Source organism: Pongo abelii, chromosome 19 (assembly GCF_028885655.2).
Source record: "Pongo abelii isolate AG06213 chromosome 19, NHGRI_mPonAbe1-v2.0_pri, whole genome shotgun sequence".
Lineage (NCBI taxonomy): Eukaryota > Metazoa > Chordata > Mammalia > Primates > Hominidae > Pongo > Pongo abelii.
In genome coordinates, this window is record NC_072004.2 from 91,307,616 (window position 1) to 91,325,316 (window position 17,701).

Consider the following 17,701-nt stretch of genomic DNA (forward strand, 5'->3'; position numbering starts at 1 on the left):
AATATTAATAATATAGAACACGCTCACAGAATATAGAAAGAACCACCACCCAATAGGAAGATGAATTTCACATAATAAATGACTCCAAACACCTCCCACCTCAGAAGCAGAAAGGGGCCAACTCTTCCTCTCTCTGCCCCTTTCAGAGCGTAGCTCAGCCCGTTGGGCGCTTCTGCTGCCGCCTTGGATTAGGAGGGACTATGAGGTGGGGACAGCAATGACAGCCATCTGGCCAGGCCAATACATCCTGCCTGGCTGGACTTTCAGCTCCCACCGTTGCCCCTAGCTGGTCAGCAAGGTCCTGCCTGCCTCCTGGCTGTGGGGCTGCATATGTCAGATTCCCTTCCCATGTCTGGGGAGCTCCCACCTGAGGATCTTGCTGGAAAGTCCTTGCCTGGGCTGTGCCAATCCTAGGCCCTGCCCTGCTCTTGAACAAACAGCCACAGGCTAGGAGCAGGGACGCAAAATCGGGGCTGCAATGGTGGCAGTGATCAGGGTGGGGTTGTCGTGGGAGGTTTTTTTTTTACAAATATAAAAACATTATATATATTGGGTGTATGTATATTACACGTATTATCCTTTTAAAAAGTTTTATTGTGAAATATTTATCCATGAGTACATATAACACAGATGTCCAGTTTTTCAAGTTACAAAAAGCAGACAGCCCTCCTTTTTTTTTGAGACAAAGTCTCGCTCTGTCACCCAGGCCGTAGTGCAGTGGCGCAGTCTCAGCTCACTGCAACCTCACCTCCTGGGTTTAAGCGATTCTTCTGCCTCAGCCTCCCCGGTAGCTGGGATTACAGGCGCACGCCACCATGCCCGGCTAATTTTTGTATTTTTAGTAGAGACGGGGTTTTGCCATGTTGGCCAGGCTGGTCTGGAACTCCTGACCTTGTGATCCGCCCGCTTCAGCCTCCCAAAGTGCTGGGATTACAAACGTGAGCCACCGCGCCTGGCCAAAAGCAGACACCCTTGGAACCACCTCCCAGAACAAGAAGTGGAACATTTCAAGTAAAAAAAAATTACACCTGCCCTATGACCCAGCAACCTCACTTCCGGAAATACAAGCAAAATCATGCCCAGGCGTCTTCGTGGCAGCTTGCTCTGCAATGGCAAATACCACACCAAACCAGGAGGAGCTAGCCTGTGCCGGCACCTGCACACACAGCTGCCCCAAAGTCCCACACCCAGGGGTGGGATACTGGAGACGAAGGTCCTGCCAGTGTCACGCGCTGGTTAGTGACAGGGTTGAGGGGCCTTAGTTGGCTTGACTCAAGGTGGCCTCACTGTGGCCTTTTGTGTAAAAAAATCTTCAAGTGCTCACTGTTCCCTGAGTGACTCACTTGAGGTAACAGCCTACATACATGACCATAAATGTGGCCAAGCATCTGCTCAGAAATGTTCATCATAAGCCAGGCGTGGTGGCACACACCTGTAATCCCAGCTACTCAGGAGGCTGAGGTAGGAGAATCCCATGAGCCCATGACTGCACCCCTGCACACCAGCCTGGGTGATAGATGGAGATCCTGTCTCAAGAAAAACACATTGATGTTTGTATAGCTAAAAAGAAAGCAATTTAAATGTCCAATAATGGATAAATAAACTTGATAGTCATTAGAATGACTACAGCAATCAGTGAAAATTTTCAGTCATGTGAAAAATGCTTATGTTAAGTCAAGAAACTTCAGAAAACACTGTAATCTCAGCTACTCTGGAGGCTGAGGTGAGAGGATCCTTTGAGCTCAGGAGCTCGAGGCTGCAGTGAGTCATGATTGTGCCACTGTACTCCAGCCTGAGTGACAGAGCAAGACCATCTCCTAAAAAAACAAAAATGTTTAAATGCAGGAAATAAAATTGTTTATAGAATACAATTATAAGGATGCACAAAATAAAAAGACTACAGACAGGACGGACATCTATCCAAATGTTACAAAAAATTAGAGAGAGCTGCAGGTGGGGAGGAGGGAGGAATCTGTCTCCCCCTGGGATTACTCTGGCTCACCGCCCCTCCGTGACTGCTCCTTTGGCCTTTATGGTCTCCAGAGGCAAGTTCAGGTAGATCTGAATTTTGTCACACATGCTGTCCTGTAAGCCCAGAAGTCCCCTGGGCACTGCTCTCACCTCCCAGGCCCAGGCAGTACCTAGAACTGGGTTCTGTTTGGGGCAAGGGCATCCCATTTATCCCCCTCCTAGACTGTGTCCCTTTCAAAAAGGCTGCAACAGTGAACTCTGCGTTTATGCTCACCTCCCCCAACCTCCAATCTCTTTCTGAGTTAACAGAGAGGCCAAGAGCTGGTCCTCCAGTCCCCAAGCTGGAGCTGGGCAGCTCTTGGGCACATAGGCATGGTGGCAGCTATGCCAGGGCTCCATCCCATGCCTTCTTCAGCTGAGCACCTCTTCCTGGGGCCCTGGAGGGAATACAGCCCCTGGCTGATGGCACAGGGTCAGGGTCCTACCCTCGAGGAGCCAGAAGACGGGGGTGAGGGGCTGGTTGAAGAGGGCATGGAAGGTGTACAGGGGCTGGGTCTGGGGCTCCAGGCTGTAGAAGGTGAGGCAGCCTGCGGCCAGGTCCAAATCCATGCCCAGAAGCCGCCCTGACACCCCTGGGAGGCGCTGGGCCTCCCCGTTGTGCCAGGCCTGGAGGCTGTCCTCCTGGACGCAGAGCCCCCAGGAGCAGGGTCCCCGGCCAATGTTGTCTGTGTGGGGCCCCAGCCTGCACCGTGGCAGTTGCGGGTAGGAGACGCCCAGCGTCACCGAGTGGTCTGACGCGCACACCTCCCAGTAGTGATGCCCGGCCTGGAAGCTCTGGGCACATTGCACCTGCCAGAGCTCGAAGCTGCCGGGCCCGCCTGGGCCCCGGGACTGAAGGCAGTGCTTCACCTGCTGGTCCTGGCATGACAGATAGAAGTAACGGTTGGCGCTGACTGGATCAAAGGTCAGATTTCGATAATCTGTTGGGGACAGGAGGACAGCAGTGGGCTGGGGGAAGACAGCACAACCAGATCTCCATTGATCCGCTGCTAAACCTCTGCCAGGCACGCTGAGCACCGGCCGTCACCATAGCACTTAATCCTTGCCGTGACCTCGCAGGCGGAATCCTCTATCAGCCCCGTTCACAGCTGAGAAAACTGGGCTCCGAGAGCCATTAACTCAGTATTAAGTGGAAGAATTGCGGGTCTGTGTCCCAGACTCTGTCCTTCAACGCACACTGGCTGCGTCTGCTTCAGGGTGGATGTGCACGAGGTGTGCAGGGGGTGGGGCCAGGCTCAGATGTCCCGGCAGGACAGTCACAACACGTGCCCCCCTCACTCACACGTGCTTACAAACATGCACACACACACCTGCTCACAGCACACACAGGCACTTCCTTGCACACGCACGCACAGGTGCACACATACACGAACGGCCTCCTTACTCTGCCAGAGTTTCCTCCTCAGTGGACAAACTGTGCTTGGGACCGGTGCCAGGGGGCCTGGGGCCTCTAGGGGGCAAACAGTGTTAGGGGAATGGTTGGAGAGGTCATGACGTGTAGGCCCTGACCCGCCTCCACCCCCCAGCGGGAGGGGCAGCTGGGCCCAGGACAGCAGGGGGAGGCCTGGGGTCAGTCTTACCCATGGGGGCTAAGTCCACAGGTTTGGCTGGTGCCCCAGGGTGGCTCCCCTCTTCCAAGAGGAGGCCACACAGCCGGCTTAGCAACTGCTTCAGGTCACCCAGCTGTTGGTCTTCATCCCACTGCAGAGGGGTCAGTGGCCCAAGAGGCCCTGGGGGCTGGAGGAGCTGTGATTCCTGAGCCCCAGGGAGAACAAGTAAGCCTGGGCCTGAGGGGCAGGGAAGCAAGTCCCCCACCTGTGCCCTGAGCCCTCGCACCTGCAGGAAGGTCTGCTCATCCACCTGCTCCAGGAGCTCCCGGATCCTGCAGCCATGGCGAGCCACAGCCTCCAAGTGGCCCCGCAGCCGCTGTTCCTCGTCTCGAGCCTGTGCCAGCGCCTGTGTCTTGGCCACCTCGATGCTCCTCAGTGCTGCTGTGTGCTGCATTTCCAGGGCCTGTAGAAGGCTGCTGAACTTGCCGGAGACCCAGGAGGCCAAGATGCAGGCCGAGTTCTGGGTGGGAACAGCAGGGGCTTCAGGGTGGCCAGGGCCCTGTGCCATACCAAGGCAGGCCAGGGCCAGGGCTGCCTGCTGGGCTGAGGGTCAGGATGTGGGGAGGCAGGGTCCCGGGAACCTCCCCACGACCCCTGTGCCCAGATCCCTGCCCAGCCCCACTCCCTGCTGCCTAGTGTTCCAGGGACCAGCTGGTGGCCGCCCCCAGGATGCAGTGTGAGGCCATGGTGAGCGGGCAGACAGGCCTTGTACCTGGATCTGGCTGCTTTGCTTCTGCAGCTCTAGTAGCTGGCCTTCGGCCTGCGTGGCCTGCTGCTGGGTAACCTCCAGGCTGGCTCTCAGCTGGGCCTGTGATGCCCGCCCACGGGACAAGCAACAAGAGAAGGCCAGGATTGGCTGTGACGTCCTTTCTCAGACAACCAACCATGCCTGCAGACACCAGGCAGCCCCTCCCCACGCCACCCCAGGCCAGCCTGCAGAGCACCGGCCTCACTCTAACCCAGGGAGAGTTGGGGCCGTGCCCCGGGGGGTCCCGACAAAGTCCTTTCTAATCTGCAGCAGGGTGGTGCCTGAGCAGAGCGGAAGCCTTGGGCTCAGGACCCAACTTCCATTCCCATTTCTACCTCTTGCATGCTGAGCAAGCTGAGGCCAAGCACCTGCCCTCTCTGGGCCTAACCCCCCACCCATCAATACAGGAAAGCGATAATGCTGGCTCAGGAGGCCTCGCAGGGAGGACCCCAAACACTAAAGCCGTTGGTCCCTGTCTCACTGCAGAGGGGTCAGTGGCCCAGGAGGCCCTGGGACTTGAGCTGACTGCAAGGACCACCCAAAGCACCAAAGCTGTCTGACAAGTGGGCAGTTATTTGCATGGATAAACTAGATTCTTCTGGGGATCCGGCCAGTCCCTGGCCCTAGCTTTGAGCCTGAGAGGGGAGGAAGGGATCCCTATTTGGTTGTGCTCCCTGAGTCCCTTGGGAATCAAAACACCGTGCTCTCACGAGAGCAGGACGAACCACGCAGGTCCCAGGGGCTCCATTCCCGGCACCTGGTCAAAAGCTTCACCACCTCGTTTCTGCTCCTCCCGCAATGCACTGAGATGGGGACCGTTACTATCCCCACATCACAGAGGAGGAAACAGGCTCTGAGAAGTTGATAATTTGATCAAAGTCCTCAGATCTTCCTAAGCCCAGAGCTCCCCCAGGCGCCCGGCCTCCAGCATTTAACTCAGGAACACAGGAGGCGGGAGGGCAGGCTCTCCCAGGGCACCTGACCCTCCCCCAGGGACAGGCACCCCCATGTCCCTTTCCCTCTCTTTTGCAAAATTCTGGCTCCCCTGGTGCTACTGGCGGCCCCTGTCACTCCCTTCCTCCACCGGCCTCCAACTCAAACTTCCATGCCTAGCTCAGTCTTCTGCACCCGCCAGTGAGCAGTACATCTCGTCTCATCCTCCTCGGCGGCTTCAGCAGCTACAAGGAACGTCCCGCAACACTCTGGAGCCCTTTTCCTTCACCTCGTCTCAGCCGCTCCTGTGAACTCACCCTGGCCCTGTCACCAGCTCTAAAATCTCCAAATTGGCCTCAGCTTGCTCAGCATGCAAGAGGTAGAAATGGGAATGGAAGCTGGGTCCATTCTTCCTTCTTTGACCACTGCCTTTGTGCCCTCTCCTGTTCCAGCCACCTCTGTCTCAGTCCTCCCACCTCACCGACCCCCCAGCCGTGCACCCCCATTCCTCCCTGCCCATCAGGCCTCCTGGCCACCCCTTCCCTTCCTGTCCCATCCAGCGTCCCTGCGCCATCCTCCATCCACGCCTTAGCCCCAGCCTTCCTCTGTCCCCGAATGATTCCACGTCCTGTCTTCGCTGCTAAAACGGGTTTTGTCAAGGGCACGGACCACCTCCACAGTACCGATGCTGAAGGTCATTTCTGTCCTCGTACTGAGCCTCTGATCAGCATGGGCACCCTGCCTGTTCTCTTCCTGGCACCCCTGTCTCCAGGCGCCACACAGGGCTGCCGTTCCCCCGACCTTCCCCATCTCCCTGGGAGCTCCAGCTTGGAACCTTCTCTCCCTCCTAGCGCTAATGACTCCCAGCTTTCGACTTCCAGCTCCCCACTCCTGAGCTTTGGAGCTCACTGCAAGCTCCGCCTCCCGGGTTCACGCCATTCTCCAGCCTCAGCCACCCGAGTAGCTGGGACTACAGGCGCCTGCCACCAGGCCCGGCTAATTTTTTGTATTTTTAGTAAAGACAGGGTTTCACCGTGTTAGCCAGGATGGTCTCGATCTCCTGACCTCGTGATCCGCCCGCCTCGGCCTCCCAAAGTGCTGGGATTACAGGCGTGAGCCACTGCGCCTGGCAGACCCGCGATTTTTATAATCAACTCCCAGGTTGGGCGAAGCCCCTTACAGTTGAGACTCCCCGCCCCCGCCGGGTGCCCGAGAGAGCAGGGCGCGGCCCGCAGGAGTCACCCGGCGGTGGCCAGGCTGCGGCGGGTCCGGCCCCCTCCCGCTCCCGGCGGACGCGTCACCTCGCGCTTGAGGCGCTCGGCGTCCAGCAGCGCCCGCTCGTGGAGGCGACACTCGCGCACGGTGCACACGCTGCACACGCAGCGGCCCTCGGTCCGGCAAAAGAGCTCCAGCGGCCACCCGTGGCGGGGGCAGCGCGCAGCAGGGCCGGGGCCGGGGCCGGGGCCGAGGCCGGGATCCCGGGCGGGCCCGGCGCGCACCACCTCCAGCACGCCGCTGAGGGCCACGTTGCGGCGCAGCTCCGCGCCGTCGGGAAAGGGCTCCCGGCACTCGGGGCACGCCTTTCCGCAGCGGTCCCACCAGTCCCGGATGCAGGCCCCGCAGAAGTTGTGGCCGCAGGGCAGCGTCACTGGGTCCTGGTAGAGCCCCAGGCAGATGGCGCAGGTCAGCTTCTCCTCCAGCAGCTGCGCGGCCATGGCCCGGCGGCGGCGGGAGCCAGGCGGGCCCCGGGCTTCTTAAAGGGACCGCGGGCCTCGCGCGCTGAGGGCGCCTGGGCGTGGCTAACGCGGGGCGAGGTCCCCGCCCGGGACGGCGGAGGGGGGCGGCGGGCCCTTCTCTGACACCCTCGACGAGCGACCGCCGCAGGGGCCTAGGCCACCCCTGCCCACCTCGGCCTGGCCCGCTCGAAGGTTCCGCGTTCCCGCCTTGCGCCCCTCCCTCCCTCTAGGCTCCGCGCCACCCCGGCTGAGAGCTGGCTTCGGCTCTCTAGGGTCCCAGCCTGGCGGGTCTATCCCACCCCCCTGGGCCTTCAGCCCAGGTCCTGGAGACCAGAGGCTCGAAAACCCCGCCAGGCCTCCGGGCTTCTGACCACGGGCCGCGCGGAACCTCTTCTGGACTCATCTGTCAATCACCTAACAGCATAGACCCCCCCCAACAATCCCCCGGGGCTTGGCGATGAAACGGGCGGGCGGGCTCCCTGCAGACCCGAGCACTGCCGCATTTTTTCCTGGAGCTGGGTTTCGGACACTTGCCAGACTGGGGTGTCTCCCTTCTCTGGGCTACACGTAATTTTGGTTCTTTCAAAGTAAACAGCGAGATGGAAATGTCTGGTCACCAAGAGACAGGGACCAGTTAACTGGTATTTTTCAAATGGCCCTTCAATGAGTACACAAACCAGCTTTCATCTGCAATCAGCATCCCCTCTCCCTGCTGCCCTCTGCTGGGGAGAGTTCTTTGCCTGGGGTCCAAGCCGATCTGCAGCCTCAGTATTTAGAGGCACTTCAGCGTTTCCCCTGCAGCTGAGCAGGCAAGGCGGGTCTGGGGCCTAGCGCACACCGGCAGTGTGTATCAGGCAAGGGGGAACCCCAGGAGAGTAAGGCCTTTCTTTCTAACCAAGCTGGGCTGATGTTGAGGCGACACGAGCTCTCACTGCTGCAGCAAGCACTGCGTCCTCTGTGCGGCCATAGGCGAAGTTTCTTTCTGACAAAGTGCACGGATCTATCCTCCACCTACTAGTTAACCAGACTTCTGCTTTTGGTAAGGGAGAAACAAAACACCTAACCGTCCAGCCGCGAGGCTCCATGGGCTTTCTGACCCTGAGCAGGTCTCTTGAGACACGCTGTTGCCTACCTAACGTGGCTTCTCCTCCCAAGCATGGGGTGGGGGCTGGAACCTGCGCAGAGGGTCAGTGCTCGGGCAGGCACTCTCTCTCCAGGGTCCGGTGGGACCCCCCTGGGGCACAGAGCCAGTGATCAATAAATGCTCCCTCCTGAGCCCAGCTGCTCTGCTCCACTTTTTCGGGGAGCTGGGTTTCAGGAACCTGCTGGATTGGGATGTCTCCCTTCTCTGGGCCACACCTGTTTTGGCCCACTGCCTGCTTTTGCTTCGGATCCCAGGGCCCCTGACACCCTCAGAAGACGGAAGTGAGTGAGGACGCACTTAGTGGGGTGGGAGGCAGCCCCTTTCCCACCCATGAAGCTCCATCGGGGTCCTCTGGCCCTGGAGCACCGACCCAGGCCAGCTATGGCAGAAATCCCTTTTTTTTTAAAATACAGGCAGGGTCTCATTATGTTGCCGGCTGGTCTTGAACTCCTGGGCTCAAGCGATCCTCCCTCCTCAGCCTCCCAGTGTTGGAATTACAGGTGTGAGCCACCAAGCCCGGCAAGAAATCATCTTTATTCACATTCCCCACCCCACCACCTGAGAGTCACTTTCACTTCAAGCCCTGGGCCTGATGGGAGGGGGCCAAAGAGGGGGGCTGCCTAAGGCAGGGCCCAGACCCCACAGCGTGGGCCTCTGGAGCTGTGTCTTTACTCTTGCTGCCGATCAATCCCATGCTCTGAAGTGCGCACACTCTGGCTCCTTAGTAGATGCCATAGGTGGGCTCATGACTGTCCCTGTACCGGTCCAGGTAGCGCAGGGGCTGCCGGTGGGGGAAGCGCTTCTGCTTGGGGTGGTAAGGGGGCGGCCGCACGAACTCAAACACTGGCTCCCGCATGTCTGCAAGAAGAGTGAGGGGCACAGGGGTGGTCTGCTGGCCTGCGCCCCTTCAGGCTGAGGCCTGCCCACCAGGGGCCTGCCGCAGCCTTCCCCTAACAAAGCTTCTCCCTGGCAGGGCAGGCGAGGCCTGGGAGCTCAGGCCCACCCAGTGCCCCAGCCCCATGGCCCTTACCCAGAAGCTGGTGGAAGATGTAGGTTACGGAGTCATCCCAGCGGCACTGGAAGAAGGACAAGCCGGCTGGAGTCATGGCTTCTTGGTATTTCTTGTAGAAATCAAAAGTGCGGAAGGTCCGCTGGGCCAGCTGATAGCTATGAGAAGATGGAGAGCGTGTGAGAGTGGGGAGTGGGGCACCAGAGCCCCTCACCCCTCCACCCCAACAGGTAACCCTGAGAGGCCCCTGGGAGTCTGCTAGCACCCTATCTTGCTCTTCTGCCAGTCTCAAGGCCAAGGTCAAGAGAGAACTGAGCAAGAGTGACCGTTCCAGGGGAGCTGGCCTGAGGCCAGGTTATGTGTGGGTGGTGTAGATTACCAGGGTGAGGGGCGTGCATCCTCGGAGAAGTCAATCGGCTGGTCCTGCTTGAAGAGCAGGAAGGCAAGACGGTGGATGCCGGAGCCTCGGGCAGGGAAGGGGGGGAGGTAGGGACACGTCACCTGTCCTTCAGCCACCCGGTTACCCGGGATGTTGGTTCTGGGAGGAGGAAAGTCCCCATTAATTACCACTCCAGGGAGGCAGCAGGAGTGTCCCCTCAGCTCCATGCACACCCTAGAGGCTGACGTGACTCCCTGGAAGGACAGCTCTAAACACTCTCTCTCCTAGGACAGAGGAGGCAGCCAAGCTCTGTGAACGCCTGGACATACTGCAAACATGGGAAGCGGGCTGGAGGAGCTCCGAGTGGGGGACAGGGCTTCAGAGAGCATCAATGTGACAGCAAGGCCATGCAGCCTGCTTCCAGGCCCCGGGAGCCAGGGGGTCCGCCACAGCCACTGAGGCTAGAAAGCCATGCCACTTCTGGCTGCTTTTCTCTCTGCGTCCTGAAGTCTCCAGGATCTCGTCAGGGAGTGTGTGCCCAGCCTGGCACAGGGGCGGCCAACGCCTCAGGCAGAACTCCCCGGAGGGTCCTGCGGCACAGGCTGATAACTACAGTTGAATAAAAATGACAGAAACCAGCCTCCCAGTCACTGTCCCCAGTTAACCAGAAAGCTCAAAGTTGGGATCACTGGCCTGACCTCTGCCCCCTGGCCTGGTGTTCAGAGCCAAAAGCTACCAAGATAGAAGGCAGCCCAGTCTGGGCCCAGGGAAGGAGCGGCCAGTGGTTCAAGGAGCACCTGGGAGATGCCACAGCTGCCAGGCCTCTCCCGCTCCTTCTCCCACGTGACTGTCACAGTCGACCTCATGTTGAATAAGGCATGTGGTGCCATTATCCCAGTTTTACAGGTGAAGAAATGAGTTTAGAGAGACGAAGGGGCCAGGCATGGTGGCTCACGCTTGTAATCCTAGCACTTTGGGAGGTGGAGGCGGGCAGATCGCTTGAGCTCAGGAGACCAGCCTGGGCAACATGGTGAAACCCTGTCTCTATAAAAAAATACAAAAATTAGCTGGGTGTAGTGGTTTGCACCTGTAGTCCCAGCTACTCAGGAGACTGAGGTGGGAGGAGCACCTGAGCCCAGGAGTTAGCGGCTGCAATTAGCCATGATTGCACCACTATACTCCAGCCTGGGGGACAGAGTGAGACCCTGTCTCAAAAAAAAGAAAAAAAAAAAAGAAAAGAAAAGATGAGGAGGCTTGTGGGGACTGACCGAGGCCTACTGCAAACTTTGTCTCCTGTAGCTGTCTTCAAGTAGACACGTGGATCCCAGGGCCCCTAACACCCTCAGGAGGCAGAGGCGGGAGGTGAATTCCAGGTCCCATGGGTAGTCCATGAAACTTAGGAGCAGCTCAGTCCAGGCTCCCAGGTCCTCTTCCGGCCTGGGCAGCACCCCCCTACCCCCGGTACTCCGGTACTCACAGCAGCCAGTGGAGGTACTCAGCATCCGGCTCCAGCAGGTGCCCATCTGCACAAAAACACACCTGCTGACCACGGCCCAGCCAACCACGGCCCTGCCGCCCCCTCCCTTGTTAGGAGCCAGCGCTGGAGATCTCCACCTGGTCCCTCCCCCAGCCCCCCAGGCCCTGGCTCATGGGAGGTGAGGGGGGCAGGAGGCCTGGTGAGCCCCAGACACCCACCCAAGCTAGTGAGTAGCAATGTCCACAAGGAGCCCTCTTCTGCCTCATAGGTCACCTCTGGCACTTGGGCAGCCTGGCAGGGAGAGAAGGAAGCTGTAAGCCCCACCAGGGACAGGCCAGCTGTTGCAGGGAGCCTTGGAGAAAGGGGTGCCCACTCTGACCCAAAAGCCCTTGACAGCCCCTGGCACAGGCAGGCAGGCAAAGGGATGTGTAGAGAAGGAGCCCTGCAGAGTTGCCTGTCCAGGCAACAACCACAAAAACGAACATGTGCCAAGGCCTGGGCAGGAGGGCATACCACAGACAGCAGGCCGATCACAGGAATGTGCTAAGACAGAGCCTCTTTTTCCTTCATTTTGTTCTATTTTCTTTGAAATTGTCACGGTGTTGTCTTCCAGGAAATCAAAGAGACAGAGAACAACAAAATTCCAAACCCAGGAGTGTCTGTGACACTGAGATGGGATGTGTCTGTGCTTGCAGGGAGGAGGGGCACAAGTGAGCGGTTACCTCGGTTGGAGTCACCTCATTGCCACAGTACACGGGCATCAGGTCGTCCTCACCCACAGCGTAGGCCACGTGCAGAGGGACTCGGGGCACAAAGGTAGCACCGTGGAACAGGTCTCGGTAGAGGCCGTAATACTCAGCCAGACGCTGCTTGTGGTAGGGGCCACAGGTCCTCTCCCACTCGGCCCGCACAGCATCCAGCGGGACACTGGCTAGACAGGAATAAGGCCAGTTGGGATATGGGGGGGGGCAGGGACACACCCTGTACCCCAACTCTGGGATGGCCCCTCCCCTGAGAAGGCTTACCTGTGCGGAGGCGGGCAGCCCGCTCCTCTTCCACATTGGCCCGAAGCTCCCGGATGGCCTGTTTCCGTTCCAGTAGCTGTTGGGTCCGGGAGACTTTGGGTGGAGGCAGCCCAATATCAATCTTTTCTTCGGGATCTGGAGAGGGAAGATGTGTGGGAAGAACAGGGTCATGGCTCACTGCAGCCTTAACCTCCCCGACTCAGTCTCCTGAGTAGCTGGGGCTACAAGTGTACACCATCTCATCTGGCTAATTTTTGTATTTTTTGTAGAGACAGGGTTTTGCCACATTGCCCAGGCTGGTATGAACTCTTGGGCTCAAGTGATCTGCCCGCCTCAGCCTCCCCCGGTGCTGGGATTACAGGCGTGAGCCACTGCGCCCAGCCATGGTAGCTAATTTAAAAAATCTTTCTGAGATATGGGATCTCATTATGTTGCTCAGGCTGGTCTCAAACTCCTGGTCTCATGTGATCCTCCTGCCTCAGCCTCCTAAGTAGCTGGGATTACAGGCGCAAGCCACTGCACCCAGTGAGGGGGCGGGCACATCTTCTTGGTTAAACTGCCTGTCTCTATCTAGTCCTCTCATTCTGTGCTTCAAGCTCTGCTGCTCAAGCTTTCCCTGCGATTCACAGAATTAAAACATACTGTGCAGTCTACTTCCCAGACCTGAACAGGATGTAATTGGGAAGCAAATCAGATACAACTTGAGGTTGTTTTTCTTTGAGACAGAATCTCGCTCTCTCGCCCAGGCTGGAGTGCAATGGCGCGATCTCGGCTCACTGCAACCTCTGCCTCCCGGGTTCAAGCAATTCTCCTGTCTCAGCCTTCTGAGTAGCTGGGACTACAGGCGCCTGCCACCATGCCCGACTAATTTTTTTTGTATTTTTAGTAGAGACGGGGTTTCACCATGTTGGCTAGGCTGGAGGTTGTGTTTTTCTGATCCCCAAACCAGGTCACAGTTTTGTCTAGGTCGTGGGAAATTGAAGTCAATGGTCCTTCCAATTATAGTTGAGATCACCTCCAAGCCTGTTTCACAGGTGGCTATGAACACCCAGCTGTCCTGGGTAGAGTGAATGACTGATGCTAGAAGGACTTATAGAAGTGCTTCTCGGCCAGGTGCCGTGGCTCACGCCTGTAATCCCAACACTTTTGGAGGCTGAGGCAGGGGGATCACTTGAGGTCAGGAGTTTCAGACTGGCTTGGGCAACATGGTGAAACCCCATCTCTACTAAAAATACAAAAATCAGCTGGGCGTGGTGACGCATGCCTGTAGTGTCAGCTACTTTGGAGGCCGAGGCAGGAAAATCGCTTGAACCCAGGAGGCAGAGGTTGCAGTGAGCCATTGCACCACTGCACTCCAGCCTGGGCAACAGAGCGAGCCTCCGCCTTAAAACAAAACAAAAATAGTAATAACGAAAACATACTGAGCCCTCATCAGAGATGGCATTAGGCAAAAATGCCAATGAATTGCCTCTTTGAATCGTCACAGCAATTTTGTAGCAAAGACAGAATTATTTTATTTTACAGTTGAAACAAGCTCAAGGGCATTATCCCTGAGAGGCTGAGCTAAGATTTAAATCGGGCTATTTAGATTCCACGCTTATGCCTTTAACCACCACAAAACTGCCTCTATAAATGCTTAAAAAGAAAAAAAAAAAAAAAGCAAAGCATATAGTCCATAAATTGTAAGTTCCTTAAAGGTTGGGGTCTTTTTTTTTTTTTTCTTTTTGAGACGGAGTTTCGCTCTTGTTGCCCAGGCTGGAGTACAATGGCGCGATCTCGGCTCACCGCAACCTCTGCCTCCTGGGTTCAAGCGATTCTCCTGCCTCAGAGGCCTCCCGAGTAGCTAGGATTACAGGCATGCGCCACCACGCCCAGCTAATTTTGTATTTTTAGTAGACACGGGGTTTCTCCATGTTGGTCAGGCTGGTCTCGAACTCCCAACCTCAGGTGATCCGCCCGCCTAGGCCTCCCAAAGTGCTGGGACTACATGCGTGAGCCACCGCGCCCGGCCAGGTTGGGTTCTTTTTTGAGTCACCCTGCCCAGGCCTTTAATTTCATTCAGCAAAGTACTGCACACGTACATCCTTGCACTGTTCAGGTGCAAGGATCCAATGGAGGGCAAGACAAGCAGGATCCCTGTCAACAGGGCGTTTACAATCTGGGGAGAGGCAGCGCACAGAGTCAGAATGCAGAGTGGCCAGAGCTACCTACAGAGTATTTTAGGCGCACAGAACGGCATCCCAATCCGGAAGGTCAGGTGGTCAAAATTTTAGAAGCAAATATTTTAGGAGCTCGAACTCTAATAGTAGGGGGAGCGAATTTTCCAAGAATGAGGCGCAGAAGGTGTGAAAAATTCTGGCGTGATTAAGCTGCCGATAGCGCACACAGGTCTGCAGGCAGGCCCACCCAGCGTCCCCAGCATCCACAGGGGCGCCGGCAAGTCTCGCCCAGAGCCCAGGGAAAACCGGCGGGTCCCCTGAGTTCCCCGGCGGTGGCTGCAGCCCCTGCTCCAGTCGCCCCGCACCTGTCTTCTCCCCGAAATGCTCCCGGTAGGTCCGCCACCAGTGCGGGGCCTGCGCCTCCTGCTCTGCCCGGCGCCGGTAGCGGTCGAAGCTCCGGTACTTCTCCAGCCGCTCCAGGTTGCTCAAGTCGATGTCACTGTTGGGCATCGGCCCCAGCGGGGGTGTCCGGCGGCCCAGGACGGCTGCGGGCAGAGAGAAGACGTAAGGCCGGCGCCCCAAAACTCGGGCGACAGCCCTCCCTACCCAACGCACAGAGCTGCCCACCCCCACACCCCTCACCTGAGGTGCTGAAGCCCCGCCATCTCCGACACCCGCACAGCGCGGCTCGCCACCAGGGCGCCGCCATCTTCCCTCCGGCCTACGTCACCGCGGCCGCCACTAGGACCCGGGCACAGGTGGCCAGCTCGGCGCCTGAGCGCACCGCGGCAGGCCCCGCCCCTAGGCCCGCCCCCAGGCCCGCGCTGCGGAGCAGGCCTCAGACGCCTGTCCCGGAGGCCCCTGCACCGTCTGCCTTGGGCGGAGGTGGAGGTGGCCGCAGTCTGCAGGCGCCCGGCTCCGGAAGTGCCCGTTGGACGGCGGGGCGGAGCTGAGAGCAGTCATATGCTCGGCCATGGCTGGCCACCAGGGGGCGGAACAGACCGGGGTCGGCCGGCGGGGCCCTCCCCCAGCCCCTGGACGCTGCGTCCTGATTTCCCCAGGGACGCACGCCTGGTTGGAAGAGAAGGGGTGCGAGCTCCGATTCCGGACTTGGTCTGCTTGGGTTTAAAACCCAGATTGAGGGCTGGGCGCAGTGGCTAACGCCGGGAATCCCAGCATTTTGGGAGGTCAAGGCCGGTGGATCACGAGGTCAGTCGATCGAGACCATCCTGGCCAACACGGTGAAAACCCGGCTCTACTAAAAATACAAAAATTAGCCGGGCGTGTCATACGCCTGTAGTCCCAGCTACTCGGGAGGCTGAAGGAGGAGACCCGCTTGAACCTGGGAGGCGGAGGCTGCAGTGAGCCGAGATCGCGCCACTGCACTCCAGCATGGGGGACAAAAGTGAAACTCTATTTCAATAATAATAATAATAATAATAATAATAATAATAAAATAATAGTAATAAAAACCCAGATTGTGGCTGGACGCGGTGGCTCATACCTGTAATCCCAGCACTTTGGGAGGCCGAGGTGGGCGGATCATCTGAGGTCATTAGTTTGAGACCACCACCATCAACATGGTGAAACCCTAAAGATACAAAAATTTTTGTTTGTATCTCTACTAATGATACAAAAATTAGCCGGGCGTGGTGGCAGGCGCCTGTAATCCCAGCTGCTCAGGAGGCTATGGCACAAGAATTACTTGAACCCGGGAGGCAGAAGCTGCAGTGAGACGAGATCGCGCCACCACCTCGGTGACAGAGTGAGACACCGTCTCAAAATGCCCCCCGCCAAAAAAAAAAAAACAGATCGTGACCTTACCGTCTTCGTTGTGGTTTCCTCATTTGGGAAAAAGCAGGTTAACACTAGTGCTTACCTGACAGCTGTCAGGATGAAAAGATTACCTTCTGGAAAGCGCTCGCAGTGGTTTGTGTGTTAGCTCAACTATCTCCAACTTCTCATTATCCACACAAAGGCAGAAGTGACCTGGTTAAGATGCAGATGTAAATGTTTCTGGCAGGACTCAGGCTTGCTCTTGTGATCCAGTTCTACCATGGCATAACTTGGTAGCCCGGGGAATCTGGGACCCTCCTTTGCCCCAGCCCCGGCCCTCCTGCCCTAAAAGGCAGGACTTTTCCATCGCACTTTGCCCCCAGGCCACGGGCCCTTTGTATACGCTGTCTCTTCTGCCTCTCACCTCCTCACTGCCCCACCTTGGCCTGGCCACCACCCAGCCCCAGGAGAGGGGTCTCTCCAGGAAGCCTGCTCTGACATCCCAGGCCAGGGCTGGTGGTGACCAGGCCAGTGGCTCTGGCACCAGCAGAAGCTTGACCCTCACAATCACTTTGAGATGGAATGAGAATGGAATGAGGGTCTCTCCAACCAGCAGGAAGTGGCGACACCTTCCACTGGTTCTCATAAACAGCAGCCAAACAGCTAAATCTTTCACAGTCATTTCTAATTCACTCAGCAGTGTGCACCTGCTACATGCTAAGTGTGGAGGCGAATATGTGGGGCAGTCACACCCAGTCCTGCTCGTAAGGAGTTGCTTATTGTGAAATTCCATACTGCAGTTATGCAGTACAAGAGCATAACTGGATTGTGTGTTTACATTGTGGCTGTTTTACCTTGTCCTTTTTTTTTTTTTGAGATGGAGTTTCTGTTACCCAGGCTGGAGTGTGGGGGCACGACCTCGGCTCACTGCAACTTCTGCCTCCCAAGTTCAAGTGATTCTCCTGCCTCAGCCTCCTGAGTAGGGATTACAGGCATGCACCACCAAGCCTGGCTAATTTTTTGTATTTCTAGTAGAGACGTAGTTTCACCATATTGGCCAAGCTGGTCTCAAACTACTGATCTCAGGTGACCCGCCCACCTAGGCCTCCCAAAGTGCTGGGATTACAGGTGTAAGCCACCGCGCCCAGCCACTTTGTCCTTTTGTTTCTGAATCATTTTCTTCAGCCTCTAAACCTACCCGCTCTACCCCACGACCCTCCCATCCCTCTCCAGATGAAGATGTATGGGGCCTTGGCAGTTGGCGTGGAAGCTGCTGGCCACCCAGGTGGCGGTGCATTCCTCCATTCTTGTCCTCTCGCTGTCCTAGAACCCTGACTGGCGCTTGCTTGGATATTAACAGTTTGAGAGAGGCTTCACATGGATTCCCACATGTACCAACTTGAAGCAAATAACGATGAATATCTTGAAACTAGAAGCAGTGGCTCTACCATTTTAGAAAAATATATGGGGTCTCACTATGTTGCCCAGGCTGGTCTTGAACTCCTGGGCTCAAGCCATCCTCCCACCTTGGCCTCCTGATAGCAGCTACAGGTGTGTACCATTGTACCAGTATTTTTTTTTTTTTTTTGAGACAGAGTCTTGCTCTGTCGCCCAGGCTGGAGTGTAGTGGCCCGATCTCGGCTCACTGCAAGCTCCGCTTCCCAGGTTCACGCC

At 57.3% G+C, this 17,701-nt stretch overlaps 2 protein-coding genes and 1 long non-coding RNA gene across 5 annotated transcripts; 1 reads left to right on the plus strand and 2 right to left on the minus strand.

Annotated features, from left to right (window-relative positions):
* Positions 1-573: 573 nt before the first annotated feature.
* On the minus strand, positions 574-7,164 carry TRIM65 (tripartite motif containing 65). 2 transcript variants are annotated; one of them, XM_024234645.2, is made up of 6 exons: positions 6,624-7,164; positions 4,354-4,449; positions 3,868-4,101; positions 3,612-3,786; positions 3,416-3,481; positions 574-2,951 (listed from the first exon to the last, which is right to left on the minus strand). In XM_024234645.2, the coding sequence occupies exons 1-6, from the start codon at positions 7,035-7,037 to the stop codon at positions 2,383-2,385; spliced, it is 1,554 nt and encodes a 517-aa protein (XP_024090413.1). In that variant the 5' UTR covers positions 7,038-7,164; the 3' UTR covers positions 574-2,382. The 2 variants fall into 2 exon arrangements, with proteins under 2 accessions (XP_024090413.1, XP_024090414.1); XM_024234646.2 differs by lacking the exon at positions 3,416-3,481.
* Positions 7,165-8,015: 851 nt separating this feature from the next.
* On the plus strand, positions 8,016-11,287 carry LOC103892900 (uncharacterized). Of its 2 annotated transcripts, XR_008515701.2 has the most exons (5): positions 8,016-8,097; positions 8,377-8,483; positions 8,616-8,702; positions 9,331-9,441; positions 9,879-11,287. It is a non-coding gene; the product is annotated as an uncharacterized LOC103892900 (long non-coding RNA). The 2 variants fall into 2 exon arrangements; XR_008515699.2 differs by lacking the exon at positions 8,016-8,097 and having other exon boundaries at positions 8,359-8,483.
* Positions 8,718-14,967, minus strand: MRPL38 (mitochondrial ribosomal protein L38). The gene is given in 9 exon segments (NM_001133770.1): positions 8,718-9,060; positions 9,233-9,369; positions 9,591-9,749; positions 11,068-11,113; positions 11,286-11,358; positions 11,790-11,998; positions 12,093-12,227; positions 14,617-14,796; positions 14,894-14,967. Coding segments are annotated over 9 exon segments (1,143 nt in total). The 5' UTR covers positions 14,961-14,967; the 3' UTR covers positions 8,718-8,923.
* Positions 14,968-17,701: the final 2,734 nt, after the last annotated feature.